The 21,695-nt window shown below is 36.5% G+C and overlaps 1 protein-coding gene across 4 annotated transcripts in view; it reads left to right on the top strand.

Annotated features, from left to right (window-relative positions):
- SUGCT (succinyl-CoA:glutarate-CoA transferase) overlaps positions 1–21,695 on the top strand; it is a 314,684-nt gene that overhangs the window by 19,540 nt on the left and 273,449 nt on the right. For all 4 annotated transcript variants that reach the window (XM_071429808.1, XM_071429806.1, XM_071429805.1 and 1 more), the window contains one exon: positions 19,801–19,892. In XM_071429808.1, the coding sequence (XP_071285909.1) occupies positions 19,801–19,892 (92 nt within the window). The remainder of the gene's footprint in view (positions 1–19,800; positions 19,893–21,695) is intronic.

The raw sequence follows: 21,695 nt of genomic DNA, 5'->3' as shown, positions 1-21,695 counted from the left end.
TTTTGGTAATTTTATTTCTTAGGATATAATAAATCCTAATATATAATAAATGTGATGTTTTAGTTTTCTGCCTTTTAAAGAAATTTTACTCCTGTAAAGACTTGTTATTGTATTTATGCATGAAAAAAATTGAATACAGAATTACAGAACCAGAGAATAGCTAAGGTTGAAAGTGTGTCATATGGTCCAACCTCCTGACTCAAGCAGGGTCATCCTAGAGCACACAGCACAGAATTGTGTCCGGCTGGCTCTTGACTATCTCCAGTGAGGAAGACATAACAGGTTCTACAGGCAATTTGTTCCAGTGCTTGGTCACTTGGTGCATCTTCCAGTGCATCAGTCTTTGCCCATTGCCTCTTGTCCTAGTCCTTGGCATCCCTGAGAAGAACCTGGCTCCATCCTCTTGGTGCCCCCGCATTAGATATTTTTACACATTAGTGAGGTCTCCCCTCACTTACCTCTTTTCAAGGCTCAAAAGGCCCAGCTCTCTCAGCCTGTCCTTTTGAGGGATATGTTCCAGTCCCTTATTCACTCCATTGACCTCCAATGGACCCACTCCAGGAGCTTCATGTCATTCTTTTGCTGAGGAGCCCAGAACTGGACACAGCACTCCAGATGTGGCCTCACCTGGGCTGAGTGGATGGGCAGGATCACCTCCACCGACCTGCTGGCCATGCTCTTCCAAATGCACCTGAGGAGACCATTGGCTGCCTTGGCCACAGGGGCTCACTGCAGGCTCATGGGCAGCTTGTTGTTCACCAGGAGCCACAGGTCCTTCTGCACAGAGCTGCTTTCCAGCAGTTTGGCCCCCAGCCTGTGCTGGTGCAGGTTTTTTTTTTCCCTCAGGCGTAGGACTGTGCAATTGCCTTGGCTGAATTTCAGGCATTGCTTTCTGCCCATCTCTCAGTCTTCCAGTTCTTCTCTTCCATCTCTCTTAAGGCCCTTTTGAAGACCATTTTCAAGCCCTCTGTGTATCAGCCACTTCTCTGAGCTTTGTGTCACCAGTGAACTTGCTGAGGAGGCATCTGCCCCTTCACCTGAGTCACTGATGAACAAGCAAAACAATCCTGGGCCCAGGAATAAACCTTGGAGACTCCACTTGTGACAGGCCTCCAGCTAGACCCTGTGTCACTGATCATGACTCTTTGGGATCTGTCATTAAATATAGCTATAATTGTAGAGAATCTGCCATGAAAATATACTTAGTTTCAACCAAAAGTAAGGATGAAGATAAGTTTTTGGAATTGATATTTTAATTAACTTTGTGTTACTCTCACAGTTTATATTTCTTGGGCATTTGCACTCTCTACCCCACAAAACTTAGTTTTAACTCTGAATTGACATACAGGTGACTACACTAAACTGTTTGTTTGTTGCAAACAGCATGTTGCTAAAGAGACAAAAATTAGGTAGAAAGAGTAACAAAAGTTTTATAGTGTTGTGGGTCACCTGAGTTTTCTATGGGTATGAATCTGGAATTGTTGTATATGTAGTTTTATTTAATGTACATAAAGTTGTAAAGATACATAAATGAACGCATTTCAAAAAAGTAACTATGTCCTCTATATATCTCTTGAGTGATTCTGGTTAACCTATGGAAAGTAAAATAGTTCTTCACTCCACCCAATTACATAATGTTTAGTAACAACTTAAGAAGCATTTGGTACTTCCCAGTATCTTGTTTTGTACAGATAATTTGTAGTGGCTTTCCCGGAGAAGAGGTAATGTTATAGTTTTGATGCATATGCTACTTTGTCTCTGGTATTTTCACAACAGGAAGGAAAAGACAACCGCAATGTGTTTTGCTGGGCAAAGGCTAGCCCAAGCATCCTTCAGATCCTCTAATTTGTGAACTAACTGTGGTAAGATGTGGAATTGCCTGGATTAGGTACAGTTTTTAGACTTCCTCTTACCAAATGTTTCCGGCCCATAAAATTACACATTACTTTGAGTGAGTGTGTCTTCATGCCCATTCATTCCCCTGATTATTGATGGTTTTGTGGCTTCTATATTGTTTAAATCTGGATATAGTTACCTGATAGAAATGGATAGATTACCTGCCAAAAAAATGATAGCTTCAGTTGTAAAAATTGTTGAGCAAAATAGCTTCTTGATGGTGTAAATTATTTGTTGATAGCAGGCTAGTCAAAAGTCAGGTATTCAGAAGCTGACTAGGCAATGGTTGTAGTTGTAACTAAATAATAGCAGCCATATGAATGGTCTTGAGCATTAAGCTGTTCAACAGCTTTTAAAATTTGTGACCCAAAGTTGCTAAAAATATTTCTTTGGGGTTTTTTTTTTGTAATTACCAAAAAACAAAACAAAACAACAACAACAACAAAAACAAAAACAAAAAACCCAAAAAACCAAAAAAAATCCCACAAAAAAAACCCAAACCCGAAAAAACAAAACCCACCCAAAAAAACCTAGACACAACAATTTAGGAGAAAGAAAAGGAAAAAAAACCCAAAAAGGAAAGTAAAAAACTCACCTTGATTGCAAAACATCTGATTGAGTCAAATAGTCAATTCAAGCAGGATGATGTGCAGAATGAATTGGAAATTAGAAGAATTAACTGATAATTACAGTTATCACTGACTTTTAAGTATATTAAAAGCAGCAAAAATTTGGAGAATATGTTAGTTAAGGAATTTGGAAAGTGCAAAAAGTAATATTGAATATTGTGGTACCAGTATTCAGTAAAACATGTTCATGGACTTTTTTCAATAAATGTATTATTTTCTATTAATGGAAAATAATGCATTGTCTGATGTGTAAAAGAGGCATTGTCAGACCAAACTGAGTATCGTGCTTCCAGTAGTTCTTAATGTGTTTTAAGAATAAGGAGGGAGGTCTGGAAAATTGTGAACATTTATACAGCTCTTAAGTAAAAACAAAAATCACAAGTTTGCAAGCCTTAAGGTATGAACTTCAGTGCTCACAATGATTGAATAAAGCATTTGGAGGGGAAAAATATGAAGCTTCTACCTGAGCTTGAATTAATAAAAATAGAGTCTTCCAGCATTGGAAAAGAAAATTAAACTTCTCTAATCTGCTAGTTTTACATTATGCAGTTGGAAGATGGATGGATTAAAGAGTTTAATATACCATTTTTTTGGATAGCTTGAAGTTATCTGCGTGGGGAGTTAAGAGAAGTTTATCAGAGTCTAGAGATAAAATACTCTGAGACCATTTCTTGACAAGTTAATTAGCAGATACAAAATTTTTTTTAAGACAATGTAATTGGTTGTCTATATAAGGATAATAAACTTGTGCTATATATTTTGACTGTAGTAAAGTTTTTGACACTTTTGAGTAATTCTTTCACAGAAAAGCTAGGAAAATGTGATGTACAAGAAATAAAAAAACTTGGTTGAAGAGGATCAGAAGCTCTCTCATAGCTTGCTATGGATACTTCATGACAATGGAAGAAAATGCTTCAGAACTGATGTTTCTGGATTTTTTTTTGTTTTTCTTAATATAGATAATGGATTGCAATGTGGGTGAGTCCAAAATTTTGATACCATCATGTGCTACTGGGGGTTGTGGGGTTTAGATTTGAGAGACAGGAAGAACCTGGAGGTGTTTCACAGGTAGAAGGCATCACTTCCCTTACAGCCTTATACTGTCCTTTAGAATATTTCCTGGGGGTCTGGCTAACTCTCAGAAGAGTCATAGGGGGCTCTGCTCAGTTCTTCTCACTGAAGCCTGTAATTGGAACCCTTCCTAACAGTTTCTGTGTCAACACAACACAGTGATGTGATGAAGTCCTAATGTAAAAGATCCACTTTTAGTGGCCTGAGAGCTCCATGCAGCTCTGAAAACCCACAAAGCTGAAGGGAGTCAACTGACACAGCAGGATTAAAATGAAAGGTTACCTTGACCAAATTGTTTACATAAATATAAGAGGAAGGGTAGAATTAAAGATTGGAACAAATGCAATGTACTGTGCTTAATCAAAAATAATCAATATAATATAATTTGAATATAGTATGGGGAACACTGGGTTAGAAGAGGGTTCTCGGAAGACTTGGTTGTAAGGATGGGGAATGATCAAAGTTGAACTTGAGTCAGTGATGATATCATTAGATGAAGGACTAGTGCCATACTGGATTATATAAAGATGAGTATGGCCTAAAGGACTGTTTCTCTACCCTGCTCCACATTGGTAAGGTTGGAAGGTGAAGTCTACTTCTGGGTACAACATTTCAAAAACTATATGGAAAGCAGAAGAGAGTTGAGAGAAGAGCAATCTATAAGTAAAAAACGTTGTGTATGAAAGGTAGCTTGGAACATCAGGTTTTTTTCTTAAAAGAAAGGCTGCTGTGATCAGAAGTACTGTGGTTGGCCATCTGACCATCTCTTCCTAAAGCATTCTGTACATTTGCATGCAGCAGTTCTGAAATGAAGGTTCTTATAGGATGTGAAAGCATCAAAAACCTTTACTTATTGCATAGAATTAGCCAAACTGCTACTTAGAATTCAAAGAATGGCTGTCTTAAGAAAAGAAAATCTCAAGAAAACATTTTGTGAGATAGTAATTAAAATAAGGGTTCAGACCTGACAGTTGGGGAAATGGATTGCCGCTTTTCAGAGATCTAAGTAATTGGGACTACATGTGCAGTGTTCAAAATAAAAAATGATATGGATATTGAATACTTTAGTGCTTTTTTGCACTGCACAATATGCTGCTTTGTAATTCTCAGTGTAAACTGCACATTTGTGCAGATTGGTATGTGGTTCCTTGTGCAGTAAAGAACCAGCTTTATGGCATATGGCAGGAGCTCTAAGAATTTATTATACATCTCATGAGTAATTGCTCTGATCCCTGAGGTGGCCATCAATATATGATCAAATGGACTGAGGCTTTTTGGACTGTATTAATTTTAAATATGAATTTCTGAAAGAATTTGGAACTGTTTTAACTTATATAGCACAAGTGTTAAATATTGTAGAGACATAACTTCATAAAGAAGTTAATTGTTGACTGAAAGTTTGCATGATGTAAATCAAAGCCAAGGAGCCAGTTCCCCTTAAGCTTCCAGGCAGTAGGATGTTTTTTTAAGCTATTACTTTTTTCTTCCCACCTTCACTGTATGAATAAAGCTACTAAAGAAACTAATGAGACAGTTTTAATCTCTGTTTGTATTATAAGTGTTCACAAGCAGAATTTCTACAATGTAATATTTTAAAAAAACTTAATGTGGAAGAGGTAGTATTATCTCATAAGTTCAAGATATATGATTTCTTTCTAGACATCTGAACAGATTTGTGCCTTAGTCTGAAAAACTAATCCTATGCCATTTGAGTATTTAAGTTGTGTCAATTTTTCCTTTTGGCTGAGCCATCAAACTAGAAAACTTCTGTTTGAAGTGGCAAAGTGATTGCTTATGTGTGGAAATTAATTGGCAGAATGCATATATCCAAATACTACTTCAGTGATGTCAAAAAAGTACTTTTTCACTAAAACTTAGAAAAAAACAAAGAAGTCACTTGGTCCTGTGAATGAAGAAACAGTTCTTGTTTCTAAGAAAGGAATCAATTGCCACAGCAGTGCATTGGTGTATCAGTGGTGGTTTTAGGTGGTACTGCTAGATAAATTCCTGAGAGAACTATTTTGATCTGTTTCTGTAGGTTCTTTCCTTTACAAAAGGGAACTTTTGAGGCCAGTCAGAGTACATTTACATCACTTAATAGTGTTGTGTAGAAACAAAACGAGCTCTCTCTAAACCAGCATGGTAAATTGGACCTCAAGTATCATAGCTGCATTGCTTTTGTGGCCAAACTGATTGAGGCATTTATCATGGTATAGCAATATGTAATGTTGATTTACTCTCAGTACTTTTTTAGGATCAGGAGATAATTTGGGTACCTGCAAAACTTTAGGAAGGAAATTCTGGAAATAGATGTCCATTGATTTGAAGTGAGGCAGCACTACAGCTGATGCTTCTGAAAATGAAGTAGTATTATGTTTTAAGTGTCATATAGCGCTTAAGTATCATGTTTTAAGGACTTGCTTCATTTTGGCAGAACATGTTTAGATAGTTCTGTGCCTCTCCTTTATTCTGTCTTGTAGAAGGCAACCTGTGCAGTCGTAAACCTCTTGGTGCTTGGCACAAGACCCATTCCAAAACAGTCTGATGCATTAGGTTTGGCACTTTGTGGCTAGTATTTCTTCTGAGGGTAAAGTACTCAGTATATGGAGTATAAACTGCAATCCTAAACACATGAAATTTAATTTTTGTAAATGTTATTTATATATAAAATAAAGCAGATATTGTTATAGCCTTCCGCAGTTGACTGCTTTATTCAGATTTAAATGAGGAGGACCAATGGGAGCTTTTAATTTCTATTCTTAGCTCATAGTGCCAATTATTATTCTACAGAAACACAGCTACACAAACAGGGTGTACCTTCTGATGGTGTATAAATAATTTGGTCTTAATTTCTGCTGCTTCTTCTTTTTGAACATCTCCTAAATATTTCCAGCTGTTTTGTATCAAAGGTGATCCATCTGCAAGGAGGTGTTTACCTCATGCTTTTCTAGACAAAAACGAAAAGCATATTAGACGTAGGATTATTTTTTTCTCTTTACTGAGATTAGAAATGTATTTGGTGGGTTTTTTAATGAAGAGTTGGTTTATTTTGTGTTGATATCTACTTTTACTGAAAAAAAAATCCTGATGATTGTGATGAAGACTAGGAAACAATGACTACACTGCTGATCCGACTTGCAGACAGATGACAAATAATGGGGCTACTTTGAATTACTTCTGCTTTTATTGTTCACATATTTTTCATATTTCTTTTTAAGAACCATGTGTTTTAAAAACCTGATTCATAGGATTTGAATTTTTTGGGACTGTGTGTTAAAAGTATTGTAATGTTTTTCAAAATATTCAGTTTTCTTTTTGGTTTAGTTTTTTGCTTATGATTAGGTAAGTTTGAAGTGTCTGCCTACCTTAAGTGACTGAAAATTGCAAAGGTTTTCTGTGTATTTACTCCTAAGCAGTTGATTTGGGAAATTTTTATTAACTTTATCTACTTAATCAAGAAGGTTATCAGCTATAAACTGTTGGAACCTGGATAGGACTCAAGAGTAGTATTAGGCTTAGCCTCTTCATCTTGTCATATATCTTTCTCTGTTTCTGGAGACAGAATATGCAGCTAGCTGGTCTTTTTGTCTCCATTTGTTTTCATATTTCCATGGTGCTCTATGCTTAAACCCCTTTAAATATGCTTTAACAACCCCTTTGGACAACCTGAGTTGCCAAGAGGTTGCGGAGTAAAATGTGAACCAGCAAGATTTGACTGAGGTGTGTTGCAGAGCAATTATGTTTGGTAGCTCTTGATTGGAGGAGAAACAAAATGGTCTTGAATTTGGAGTGTTTATGCTTTTCTAATGGTGATGGCAACAATGTTTTTTAACCTGTACCATACACAAAAATGTGTATTCCATTCTAGAGTGACTGAAATATAAATACTGCAAAGCTGCATTTTTTGGGTGTTTTACCATAAAAACAAACTTCAAGGTATCTCCTTCTATAGGATTAATGTAGTTGTGCTGTGTCAAGATGAAGAACCAACACTTAGTTTTCCTACTTAAAGCACATTCTTGTTGCTGGTGGGTTTATGTACTGCTTGCAAAATTAGCATAGGCCAAAACAAGTCTGCTCAAAAGAGGATTCTATAAAATTCAGCTGGTTGACAAACTTTTTAGAACTGAGCAAGAGGCTGTTTTCTATACAACAGACTTCTGTCAGCACAGCTGTGCTGGACAGGATTGTTAAGAGGTGCTAACACTGCCTGGTTTGGTTATTTTGGCAGAAGCATTAGCAAATACGTTATTATATTGACAAAACATTTCTTTTGCTGGTAAAATTGTTCTTGGAAATGTATCTCTGTAAATGGTTTTGCATTCTAATATGAAGTACAATTTGGTCTGGAAAGCTGCATTTGCACTATACTTGCAGGGTTTTGCTAGTACTTCAAAAATAATAAAGGACTCTGGCATTGACACAGACCAAGCTTTTAAAATGTATCAGTAACACAAACAAGTATGAAAGTGGTAGAGACTGAGAGGTGGCAAATTGGAAAAGGGTAACTGAGAAGTGTATGGGAGCTGACAGAATCCCTTTTCTGTTGGTTGGATTGCTATCCTTGCAGGATTCACATCTGCTGCGCATCTTCAGGAAGGTGGGTGTTTTAGCTGACTGACACTAAGTCTTTGACTTTTTGCTACTTCTGTTATCAGCACACCACCAGCAGCTAGAGTGCATTAACTGTTTTTTTTTCCCTGTAAATGATTGAGCTACCCTTTTGTATTGGCATTTAGCATCCTAGCAGGAGGGCTTAGCTGTTTTTTCCGCTATTAGTTTTTCAGTCACACATAGCCTGAATGTCCAGAATACTGTGAGTTTAGGAACAAGAAACAGTTGAAAATAAGTTCTCTTCTGAAACACTGTGTTCCCATTCTTTGTTCAGTATGAAGCATATAAAAAGTTTAATGAACCAGTCATAATTCTTCTTTGCTTTAATATTAAGTATTGACTTTCAGCAGTGCATGAAAGTAATGCTTTTCTTATGCCTTCTCACTCTATTGCTTGTTCTTTCATCTAAGTAGCAGTATTTTGTATAAAATCGAAAACTTCAGAATTTTGGACTCTGTCCTAATGAAGAATGCAATATCAGACAGAGAGCTTGTGAGCTGTAAGATTTAACACTGAGTTACTTTACAGTGAATGAAAACAGATTAGACACTGAAAATCCTGGATATGAACAGCACAGTACAACTGTGAAGACACTTACTGATGGTTTAATGTTTATTTTTCAGTAGCTATTATGCTTGGATTGGTGTCTAGCTAAGTTAACAGAAACAAAGCTGGAAGATTTTAGGCATCTTCAGAAGCCATGCAGCAGGCTTTTGTAAAGCAGTATTGTGTTTGAGTTGCCATAGTCTAAAGAGAAGACTTTGATCATGAAAAGATCATGAAATATTTTGTTTATTATTACTAAAAAATTCTCTGCTTGTTTCCAAATGAGTTATTTTTAGGGAATCTCCTGTCTAATAGCATTCTTATCTGCTTTGTCTTGTTCTGTTAATCTTTTTTCCTTGCCTGATGGACTTAGTTCATGACGATTGCAGGAGTTTTTCTTTGTTTGGTTTGTTTCATTGTTTCAAATGGTGAGGCTTTGTGATTTCACCAAAAAAGCAAGTATAACTAATTAAAATGGTGAAAAGATCCAGTGTCTTTTTTGTGCCCTTCCACGGTATTGTCTGTGGGTGTTGTTTGATTTGTAGGAAGACTGTAAGTAGCTGCTGTTGACCTGAAAATGTTTTCCAAGTAAGCATAAGGTTTTCATTACTTGTGTTTTTAGAATACTGTTAAGGTTTTCATTACTTGTGTTTTTAGAATACTGTTATAAAATAAAACACTGTCAGTAGCTAGCAAACAGGAAAAAAACAGTCTTGGGTGTAGAAGACACAAACGATTGAAAAATAGCATGGTTTTTGTCATTTTTAGAAAACTAGATAGTGTCAGAATCTGGAACTTTTCCATGTACCTGATCATTAACAGCATTTTGTATCTCAGTGTTTATGCCAACATCTAAATCCATTGATCTGTGAGTTGTCTTGTAGGGAAAACTTTGACATAGCAAGTAGCAAATGTTACTGTGAAGTAAGGATGTAATGAGAATAGGTTTGTGGATAACAGTCTTCTTGTAAGTTAAAGTTCTTGTAAAGAGGAAAGAATAATCTGTTATACATAGGACAAGAAGTAACTGTTCAAATTTCTGCAAAAAAGGATTCCTATTAAACATTTATGAAAGCTTTCTAACAGAGAGGATGGCTTTCTTTTCCAGGAGAGTCTTTGTGGGTATTGCAAAGTCAGGATAAGGATACCTAGTGCCATTGTGATTGTGTCTTACAGTGACCTGACCACCACTTCAGGAGGAAAATTGGAGGCCAAAGTTTTGTAACTTTTTAAAAGACTACATCTTCCAAAATTATTTTATGGAATTGCAACTACAAGTTGCTTATTCATATAAAATTATATTCTTCCTACAATTAGAAGGGGTGCTATATATCATGTGACTGCTCAGAACATATAATACATGATTGTTTGTCAGTTTCTTGTATTTCTGTAAAATTAAAATAATGATCTTAAAATATATGGGAATGAATTCATTAATGAATTGAACTTCTTTTAATTTTAAAACTTAAAAGAGTAAATATGTTTATTTCCAGACCATGTATTTTACCATATCTTCTCTGTTTAAATATTTTGTATGTGTAGACTAAAGAGAACTAAAATCAGGCTCAAAAAATATCACTTTTTTATTAAGTTATTGAAAGGGTTGAAATGACAGCCTGAGATTCAAAGACTATGTTGCATTCCGTATGACTTAATCCTCTTTGGGAATTAAACTTCATAGACTCCTTTTGAAAATTTTTGAGGAAAATTTTGGAAAGTTTAAAAAAAACAACTACATACTGATTTTGAGTTCATTTAATATGCTTTTCCAACTTCTGAGGCACTATGTATTTGATCTTAGAGGGAGAGGTCAGGATCAGCCACGCACATGCAACCCCCAGGGGAACTGTTTGGTCAGAGTCAGCTCCTTCACTGCACACTGCTGCACAGATTTTTCTGTCAACATAACTATGTACAGTCACAACAAATGGGTGTCTGTTCAGGTAATATCCACTTTAGAACGTACATCACCTGTTTCAGATGAGAAATAATTATGTAATTACCTTACATTTCTGTCATGGGATCATAGATAATCATGTCCTTATCAAAAGACTTCTCTGAGGCTATCCTAACACTACACTGCTTGGCTATAGCTTCATAAATATTAATAGAAAATACACCCCGCAGGTACTTCTTAATTTTACATGATTTTTTTCACTATAAGAAGTAGTAAGATTATTAATATCTGTTGAGCCGAAGTGTGGTGTCTTTCTGTTGACTCCTGATTGATTTCCAGATTAGTCAGATATTTCTCACAAATATTTGCTCCCTTACTTTAGTCATAATAGGGTGGCAGAGTTGAGTGGGTAGAGCAGTCCTAGCAAAGTAGGTGAGGACACACAGAGGTTAGGACAGACAGCTTGCCTCAGCATTTAACTAATTTCTGTGCAAATTTTGAAACCTGGATGTTCTGGGGAAATGTCATTGCTACATTGCTGGCAGTAATTCACTATTTTAATATTAGCTTTCACTATATAAATATTTGTAGTCCTAATATCAGCTGTATCTGTACCAAGCATGGAACAAGGAATGATTTGTTACTTTTAAGTGTGTTCAGCTGGGAATATTTGTGTAAACTCAGAACAGCAATGGGGAATTTGGGTGTCTATCAGCCTCCTTTAAGGTGGGAAGTAAAGTTTGAGTACCTAATCTCAGTGTCATCTAAAAGCTTTTAATTGAAACTTTGTTTTCAGAAATGGTCATAATGACACATTTAATTTCTTAGATCATGTAGAAAAGTGACCCCACTCAGATGGGGAAGCTGCTTCTGCCTTAAAATTCAGAGTGACAATTTAAACTTTCACTGACTTTGCAAAAGAGATAGCATCTCTTAAGTAATTATGCTTGGAGCTATGGAGGGAAGGACTGCTTTCTCTAATTATGCTTTGAGCTATGGAGGGAAGGAGTGCTTTCTTGTAACTTATATTTGGCATGGTATAAAGCTAGAAAATATGACCTAGAATTTTGCAGACTGATTAAAAGCCTTTTGAAAACCAAACTTGTCTTGTTTGAAATGGTCTGTGACTGTGTCCCAGAAGTGTGGTTGGTGCCCTAATAGGAGTTGTGTGAGGCTGGGTACCCAGATCACATGAAAATTGAATGGAATTGAACAACTGGCAGAGGCTCTGCCAGTGGTCCTCTTCTAGTCTTTCAGTAGCTAAATCTTAGCATAGAGTTTTGTGTTTGATTTAACAATTTTGTTTTATCTATGCCTTCCTACTTGTAACACCTGATTGCATTCAAAAGACAGGGTTAGAATGTCTAAATCAACATGTGTAAAAGCAATAAATATTGTACACATTTGCAATCATCAATTGGGAAATGAAATGTTTTTATCAGATTGGTCAGATTTTATACTTGCTGACTTAAGGCTTATTTTTTTTTAACATTCTTTCATCTCTCTTGACAGTTTGCTCTGACTTCACCTTTCTTGTATCTGTTCTGATCTCCTGTAAGCCTGCCTATTCAGGAAGTTGTACTTCCTTTTCTTCTGACCAACACATGGCAAGCATTTTCCGAAAGTCGTTACTCGTTTTGCTAACGCATTTGGCAGCTCTGACACTGCAAAGTTTCTTATAATGCGTCTGTTAAACTTCGGCTTTTGTCATCGCAGAGAATTGCTTGTGTTCTTCTGCTTGTTTCATTAATCTTTATTAAGCAAAGATGTAAGCTGTCTTTAATTGAATATTTTCTTTTGGCAATAGAGCAAGCCAAAAGGTGTTTCTCATTAATTTGTTATTCAGCAGGGATAGCCATCTATCTGGATTGAATTTGTGACAATGTTTAGTTCCTATTTGTAGAAATGCCTATGTTGGACATATTTTTCTATGTTTTGCTCAGAATATCTTATACAGCCTGACTTTGTAATGTCATTTTTCATCTGGGAATTGAACTACAGGGAATTGGTCTGTGTTGACAACATGTCTCCATGTTGGTTTTTCCTATCCTTTTAGTACAATGTGTTTTATATTTGGCCTTATAAAGTTCTATCATGCTATCAAATCATGAAGAAGTGCAGAAATTATGGCTTTTGGTTTTCTTGCGCATGTGATACAAATATTTTGAACACAGGTCATAATGAGAAATGCTGACCTTTCTTTTTATGACACAGAAAATCATACTCAGGCTGTCCTGTAGATTTAATTATGATGCCATCATTAGCTTGAAAGCACATTGTATTGAAGAAGTGACAGTAGCAATTTCAGGTGTTGAATGAGTTTTCATTCCTCCTTTCCAGTTTCTGTGCATTTATTAATTTTGTGACATTTACTTCTTTCTCAGTTGTCTTTTTGAAGGTGCAAATTGTTTGTGACCCACTATCCTGAGCTGTTAAATTTCATGAAATACAAATCAAATGCACAACAAGCTGAGAAATGGAGAAACATTTTTATTAAACTTCATAAAAATCCCAAATGAATCTAAACCAACCTACATAAAAATACTTCTTTTGGAATGATTGTTCCTGAAGTTATGATATTGCAACACAGTAGTGCCTGTTTATCCCAGATGCTTTCAGGCAGCTCCTAGCCAAAATGAATTTTTTTATACATGTTAGGAATTCTGTCATCATATCATCAGTAACTCCTAGGCAAGGAAATATGGTTTGTTCTGTATACATCTTGGAATAGCATAGAACCTACAGACATATGAAACTTTGTCTGGGACAAAGTTATTTATTGGTCTGCCTGGTTTCTAAAAGTTTATGAAGAATGTCTGCCATAAATGTATCTAAAAATCCCACTGTTGTCTGGCAAAAATGTAGCTGACATGGTATTAGAAAGCTAAACCTGTAAGAACACATTAGTCTCTTTTCCTAACAGAGTTCTTTCTGGAAACATGTTTGGGTTGGGGCTTTTTTTGCTACCATTTTTAAATTTAGTGTGACATTTTTGAACATTTGGCAATTTGGGCAGTAACACTTTTGTGCAGTCCAGCAACTTGTACTGTTATTACTTTCTTTTCGTAATCTCCAGCCTGACCTTTCTCGCTTCATAATATTTATTTCTGTTTCTCAGAACAGAATCATTCAGAGCGGATTGTAAAGCAAATTATGTCTCTCTTATGTGATAAATATATTGACCATTTAAAAGTGGATAAATTATTAGTAGTTTGTTATGACATGTTATTTTTTCCCCCAAACTTTTGTCCCATATGATGCCTGAAAGTATTATCATTTTTCCTGTGCTATGTTCCAAACCTTGAGTGCCATCACATGGCTCCTGCACACTAAACCCAGAACTATAAGCTTTGTTGTGTTAGAAGTAACTTTCAGAATAAATGGGCCTCTTTCATCACAGACAAATGTCACAATGTCACAGCAACCCCAGAATAGTAGGTAAGCTAAGATTTATTTCCTGTTGAAGAATGTTTTCGGGGTTTTCTTTGGTTTTTGTTGTTTGTTCTAATTTTTGTTTTTGGTTTTTTTTTAATGTATGTGTCTGATTTAACTAGAAAAATCTGGGAGAAAGAAATACTTTTAGTCTTTCCATTTGCCAGGAATTGTGGTGTATTAATACCAATGTAATTTAATCAGATAATAGCAGCAATTTGACTCTTTAATTGCATTGTGTCTATATTGCCAATATTCACAGGAAATTTGTATGCTTCAATTCATTCTACCAAACAAATATTCAGTCAGCTGCAAATAGTGTCCTGCATAAAGTTACTTCTGCCATGTCCCTAGCTAGTGATGAGTATCTTAGTGCTATTATAATTCACTGTTTATCTTGACATGATTATTTTTCAGTTTTGCTAGATAAATATTCTTAGACACCTTAAGTCTTCTCTTGTTGCTCCATATCAAAGGTTTGGCCATCAAACTGCTGGAGACTTTTCAGAACAGCTGTGAGCTGCACTATTACATGTTAGCCACCTTATTATATAAAACTTTAATTGTCATATTTACGTAAATATTAAAAAAAGAGATGTAGGAACAGGGAGATAATGATTTTTTAATGTTACATTAAGCATGTCTCATTTTGAATATCATACACTATGTAATGCTGCATACTAATAGAGAGTGATAGTGGAGATCTTGGTTAAGAAAATTCTTTAAAACTTTTCATTTGCAAATTTATATTTACTGACTCTATTTAGCATCCTCTGTTTTTCAGAAATTTCCAATTAGTAAAAGTCTCTTTCTTCCTTCTTGTTTGAGCTAAGGGTACTGGATTGCTGGTGGAAAGCTGTGGCATTTGCTTTGTAAATGGCTCGAGTAAAGGCCCATTTCTCCCTCAGGCTGACACAAAGTAGCCGGTGCCAGTTCTTTCATACTTCTCATACCCAGTTAATTTTTCTTGCTCAGAAAAAGCTTCAAAGAGTAAAGGTTCTACACTTTCTTATGTAGAAGGTAGACTTGGCTGCAGGGTCAGAACAGGAGGATTTAGGTGTGACTATGCTGAATAAGCAAATAATCCTTTGGTGGTTGTGATCAGTGGTGCAGGGTCTAGCTGGAGGCCTGTCACAAGTGGAGTCTCCAAGGTTTATTCCTGGGCCCAGGATTGTTTTGCTTGTTCATCAGTGACTCAGGTGAAGGGGCAGATGCCTCCTCAGCAAGTTCACTGGTGACACAAAGCTCAGAGAAGTGGCTGATACCACAGAGGGCTTGAAAATGGTCTTCAAAAGGGCCTTAAGAGAGATGGAAGAGAAGAACTGGAAGACTGAGAGATGGGCAGAAAGCAGTGCCTGAAATTCAGCCAAGGCAATTGCACAGTCCTACGCCTGGGGAAAAAAAAACCTGCACCAGCACAGGCTGGGGGCCAAACTGCTGGAAAGCAGCTCTGTGCAGAAGGACCTGTGGCTCCTGGTGAACAGCAAGCTGTCCATGAGCCTGCAGTGAGCCCCTGTGGCCAAGGCAGCCAATGGTCTCCTCAGGTGCATTAGGAAGAGCATTGCCAGCAGGTTGGTGGAGGTGATCCTGCCCCTCTACTCAGCCCAGGTGAGGCCACATCTGGAGTGCTGTGTCCAGTTCTGGGCTCCTCAGCAAAAGAATGACATGGAGCTCCTGGAGTGGGTCCATTGGAGGTCAATGGAGAGGAATAAGGGACTGGAACATATCCCTCAAAAGGACAGGCTGCTGGAACTGGGCCTTTTCAGCCTCAAGAGAGATGACTGAGAAGGGATTTCATCAATGTCCCTAAGCGGTGCCAAGAGGATGAAGCCAGGCTCTTGATGGTGCCAAGCAAAAGGACACGAGGCAACGGGAAGAAGTTGATACACAGGAAGTTCCCCCTGAATATGAGGAGTGAGTTCTTTCCTGTGCTGGTGACCAAGCACTGGAAAAAATTGCCCAGGAAGAGTGTTGAGTCTCCTTCACTGCAGATACTCAAAAACCATCTTAACACCATCCTGTGCCATGTGCTCTGAGAAGACCCTGCTTGAGCAGGGAGGTTGGACCAGATGACCCATTGTGGTCCCTTCAAACCCCACCCATTCTGTGATTCTGTGTGATTCTCTGTTTCTGGCAATTTCAAAAGCTTGCTATGCAGATTAAATAATGCTTGACAATGACAATTTTTAGGAAGGACTTGGAGATCTAACTGGGGGTTATTGTCTTGTACTTGGTTTGATTGTGAAACTGTGCATTTTGCCGTAGAGAACACCGGCTCATACTGCAATGATTTTGAATTCTAGACACATGAGGATATGACAGGTATCAGAAGAAATCATATCTTCCTACTACAAGGTATAGAATGTAGATTTGGGGAGTTGAATAGGGGTTTAGTGTGGTGCAACTTTCTTTTGCTATTTGCAGATTCTGTTTTACAAAAATCTAAAGCTTTATGTGAGATTTAGAATCTAGCCAGCTGCCTGACAAGCTGAAATGATTTAGAAAACATTGAGTTTTGTTAAATTAAAATTTAAATTCTATTGTCTGTCTGAAATCTATTACCCAAAATAAAAATACCTACATTGGACTTAGGGATCTAAAATAAATTCTTTTTCTAGTAGAGACTATTTAAATATTGACTGTAGCTTACAGTGATAAGCTCCACTAAAGGGGAGCAGGAGTGTGATCAGCTGCCTTATCTTACCTTCTGAGACCGTCACAGTTAAACCTATTCTCTCTGTATTCAACTGGGATTATCTCTTTACCCTAAAGTATTTTTCACTGTATCTAAACTTTAAACGACTAACTACATTTTATTTAACAGAAGCTTATATTTAGGTTTGAGGGTGTAATTGCAAATCTGCTTTTCACACTTAATTAAGTATGAGAGAACACAGGGTATTTGGACAAACATAAACTTTAGGTGGCATTTATATCTTTAGGGAGTTATTTTATATTTTTGTATATCTATGTACACATGTATATGTACAAATGTATGTATGTGTATATATTACAGTTACTTTAAAATCTGTGTACCAGGCTGAATATTTTTGAATGTAATTTTGGACTCTTCTTCAAGCTTTTTGTGTTTGTGTTCCTAGTTATTTCTAAAACATCTGCACTGGGTTGATCCATTGACCATGAAAATAATGTTCAGCCTTTGATTTTTGTCTGGATAAAGAGATCTTTCATTTTTAGCAATAGCTATTTCTCACTTAAGTCTACTTTTTCCTCTGGGAATCTTGTATATCCATAGTTTCTGGGGTGAAACATTTCCAATGACAACAGATTTTGTCCTCACACTAGCTTTGTCCACTCAGAATTCAGATCAAAAGTAGAATTATGTATTTTTTTCTTTTTAATCTATTGTGATGTGTGAAGACTAATTAAACACTCCATACAAGTTCTAATCTTAACCAGAACATCATTAAATAATACCTTTTATTTTGAAACCTGGATGTTACAAAGTGTGAAAAGGAGTTTAAAAATTTTATTTGTGAAACTGCTCTAGAAAAATGCAGATCTTGTTGCCTGTCACCTTTCCTGAATTTAGTGTTTGAGGGATGGATGTTTGTCCTTACCAAAGGAGCATTGCAAAGTGTTGTATAGTTGTTCTGTCTACATACTAAATGTTTAATTTTCAGATGTTTGCTGTTTATGAAAACATTTGTGTGAGTAGATGTGTTGAGATGTCTTTTCTTTGTTAGTAATTGAGGCCAGTACGTAGTTTCTCACTTACTTCAATATGCTTTTCACTATTCAATTAAAGTTGTTTTGAGTACTTTTTTTTATTGAGCAAGATTTTGTTTTTGAAGTGGCCCCACACACTTAACTGGTTTTAATTCTACAGTTCATTCCAATGAGATATTGGTATATGCCTAGTTAGAGCTCTTTGGAACATTTTTGGGTGGATCCAGTATATTTTATTTGCTAGTCCTCTTACATTTAAAGACATTGTTCTTTGCTGTAAACTTTAAGAATGTAAATATGAAAGGAAATACCATGAGTTCTCTTTGGGATCTCAAAGTCGGCTGCTGTCAGATTTCAAATAAAACTGGTTAAACTGGTAGATTTTTTCTTCTCTCTTGTGAGTAGGGACACAGATTTGACCATAAGAAAAGTGTTGATTTTTTTCTTGCAAAATATTTGTTTTGAAGCTACACTGATTAATCAGTGAATTGGCTGTAGTATTCTGATACTCGCTGTGACACTGAGTGTAGAAGTTGAGCTCCTCCACAGCTTTGCATGACATGGATTTCATGTCTCCAGAAAAAGATCAGGCAATTGAGATAGTTTGTAGTATAATGGAAAAATGTGTGTAGTAAGTGGATATTGTTTTGCTTAGTATGATTTATCAATTGAAGTAAGAAGGTGCCTGAACTACAGTTTTCAGTCATCACAATCCTCTTGTAATATACATTAGGAGTAATTTATGAATTATGCACATAACAGTATCAGTCCAAGTGGATGAACTGAGGATGAACTCAATGAAAAATGATTTTTAGTTGTGTGCTTTTATTCACAAACCCAATGTTTAGACTGTCATGCCTACTGAATAGACTGTCTGAATATAGAGAAGATTTTCCCAGGCAAATTATGGAAAGGAATCTAGATGATTCAGGAATTTTTTACCTTGCAGTGTATGTTGATATAATGTAATTCTAATACTGTCCTCACAGGTAAGAATTAAACAGAAATGTTTTAAAACTAAAGTTAGATTAGGAATCTTGTCTTTGACAAATATCTTGTAACTGCTCCAAGGGATTTCTCTTAGAGATATCAGAAAAAGAAGCACTTAAATAGCTTTGAATGTGCTTCCTCTTAAATCTGCACTTAAATCTCATTATTGAGGGCTCTGCCACTATTAGAACTAATAGAAACCATCAATGAAATATGTTGCTCCTTCCCTGTTAACTTCTATCCTGTGTGATGGTGGTTACTGGTTACAGTGACCTCCTCAGCTGCTTGTACAAGACCTCCTCAATTGGAAGATTTTATGGTTGTTATTGGAAGAACATGATGACTATAGCAAAGAGAGGTAAGACAGCATCCTTCTGTCTACAGCTGTTTGTTTTAAGTTAATTATACAGCTGAACAAAACTATATTTAGGTAGTTCAGTAAAAGTTCTCAGTATTTTGGACTTCATTGATGCCAACTCTTGGCAAACAGATTGTATGTACTTGCTAAGGCCTTGCCATCTTTTGTAAACAATGCTTGTTTTGAAGGTAACTCTGTTTAGATATGGAATAAAGTAACAGAAATGAGGAGGGAGCATTTAATATGTCAAAACCATAGTGTCATGATTTTAGTGTTGCTTGAAGTATTCGAGGCATCCTTATGGCAGAGTGAAGATAACACAGGCAAGATGGGCCCTGTTGGACAGCAATTGTAGGCCTGTAGAGATACTGTAGATTCTCTGAAATAACATCTGAGTCCAACCTCAGCTGACACAGTGAATTACAAAGGAAATTTTATCCAAAAGGAATGAAACATAGCAGGGATACAAGTCTGTCTAGAATTAAGATCAAACACATCCTCAACCCACAGAGGATAAATCCAAGTTTACTCTTAGAAATGTGAAGGAATAAAGAGAATACAATAGTGTTCATTGGTTTTACAGGCTGGACAGCTTGTTAACAAAAGCTGAGGAGCAATAATAGCTTAAGTTCTACTTGTTCTTGATTGAATTACTAGTTGTTCTCTTTCTCTTTTAGGTTATGGTCAGACTGGTCCAGTGGTTCAAAGAGGTGGATATGACTCCATTGCTGCTGCTGTTTCTGGTCTCATGCATATCACAGGGCATGAGGTATAGTGCACAACTTACAAATTTCATAGAATCTTTGTGCCGTGTCCCAAAACTGGCTGCTGCATGGAACAAGTCAGCCTGCTGGTAACACATCTGTTATGCAAACCCTCCTGAGTCCAGCAAGAGGGAATCTAAGAAAATAATAGTACTTGTATACTTCAGCTATGTCACTCCAGGCTTGTAAAGAAAAATGCTCAAGAAACAGAAAGTTAAAGAAAAAAAGAAAAATCCTAAATCTCCAGTGAATAAATAGGCAATGTATGCTAACCTGTTAATGGTCACTTGTAGTCACTTCTAGAGCTGTAGTAGACACATTGTTGACAGCTGGATGTTAGAACCGTATCTATGAGTGTGAAGTGTCACTGATGCTTGGATATTGATATTCCCCATGTAAAAATGGGAATTGTGAAGCTATCTAGATAAAATATCTGACAAAATAGATATCTGACAAAAGCTGGGTGTTTTTCAATCATTCTGCCTACAAATAGGCAGAAAGATGCCATGCATTTCTAGAAAAGCTTTATGTGCTACCTATTCCCACTGACATCCAAGATCTTTGTTAGCTGTGGCAGTGCAGGAAGCATATTAGCAATTTAGTATCTGAATTCTAGAGGTACAGAGAACATGTGTCTTCACCTCAGAAAAATGCTGGTCAAATAAACACTTAATTAAGCTGTCTTGAATCACCTACAGATGCAGGGAATGTGGTCCTCAAATGTCCCTTTTCAAGTGAGGTAGTGTTAGAAGTCTGTTCTATGCATTATAAATGCCAGATACTGTTCTAGTTTGGAGGTGCTCCTGGTACTCTGGAAGCAGTAGTGCAGATCTTGTGAGTACAATACTTGCATGTTCTAGATAAACAAGGAATTAATAAAGTTTCTGAACTAAGTGTCAGCTGTTCATGTTTGAGTATGTTGTTGAAAGCTAACCACATGATCTGGACACAGCTCTATTGTAGGGTTGATATTCTGCCAATAGACTTGTTTTCTACTGAGAACAATGGCAAACATCAGAAGTTTGTACTTCTGGCAAGTATTGTTACCAGAGTTGTCCTTTTTATTAGGGAAAAAGCCAAAATTGAGCATTTTTTGACTGAGTAAGCTGAAACATCTTGTGCCTAGTTTCCTGAGGCTGTCTATTTCTGCTGTGTTACTGGTATGTACTCATAGGATGTTCCATCTCAGAACATGAGAAGACATGAAATTGAGTGCTGTCCTTACAGGCACTTCTCTTCAAATATATCATGTACATGTGCACTAAGCAATGACTGATCACAGTAACTGCAGTGTAAGTAAATTTAACATTGTGTCTGTAGAATGGAGGTTAATACTTCCAGTACAATGCCAGAAACTTCATGCACACCTCAAAATATACCAATCAAAATGGGAAGGGTATGCAAACTGTTAGAAAGGGGCAGATGTTGTTAGTACAACATGAATAAAGAAAGGTAGATAGAAAGATTGAAAAACACAGGACTTTTGTACTGCTTTTCAATAATATGTGAATGCCAGAACAAATAACTGTTATACTGAACAATTGTATATTATTCAGTATATTGAAAAGTTATATTATGAAAATAATAGTCCTCAGTGGCTGTCATGAAGATAGATTTTATAAAAAGATTGTGTTAAGGTCTACACTGGAAAACCAGATGTTAGCATCACCTCACCAAGCTGTGAGGTAATTGTAGGAATCATTTAGCCACTGTAGGAATGTAATTGTAGGAATCATTTAGCCACTGTCAGTAACAGCTTTGTCTGTTCACTGGGGGCTTCTAAGAGTTCATTCAAACTTAGTCACTCT

The sequence above is a fragment of the Agelaius tricolor genome, unplaced genomic scaffold (genome assembly GCF_023055355.1).
Source record: "Agelaius tricolor isolate 1412-34295 unplaced genomic scaffold, bAgeTri1.0.p SCAF_6, whole genome shotgun sequence".
Taxonomy (NCBI): Eukaryota; Metazoa; Chordata; class Aves; order Passeriformes; family Icteridae; genus Agelaius; species Agelaius tricolor.
This window is presented reverse-complemented; position numbering and strand designations above follow the sequence as displayed.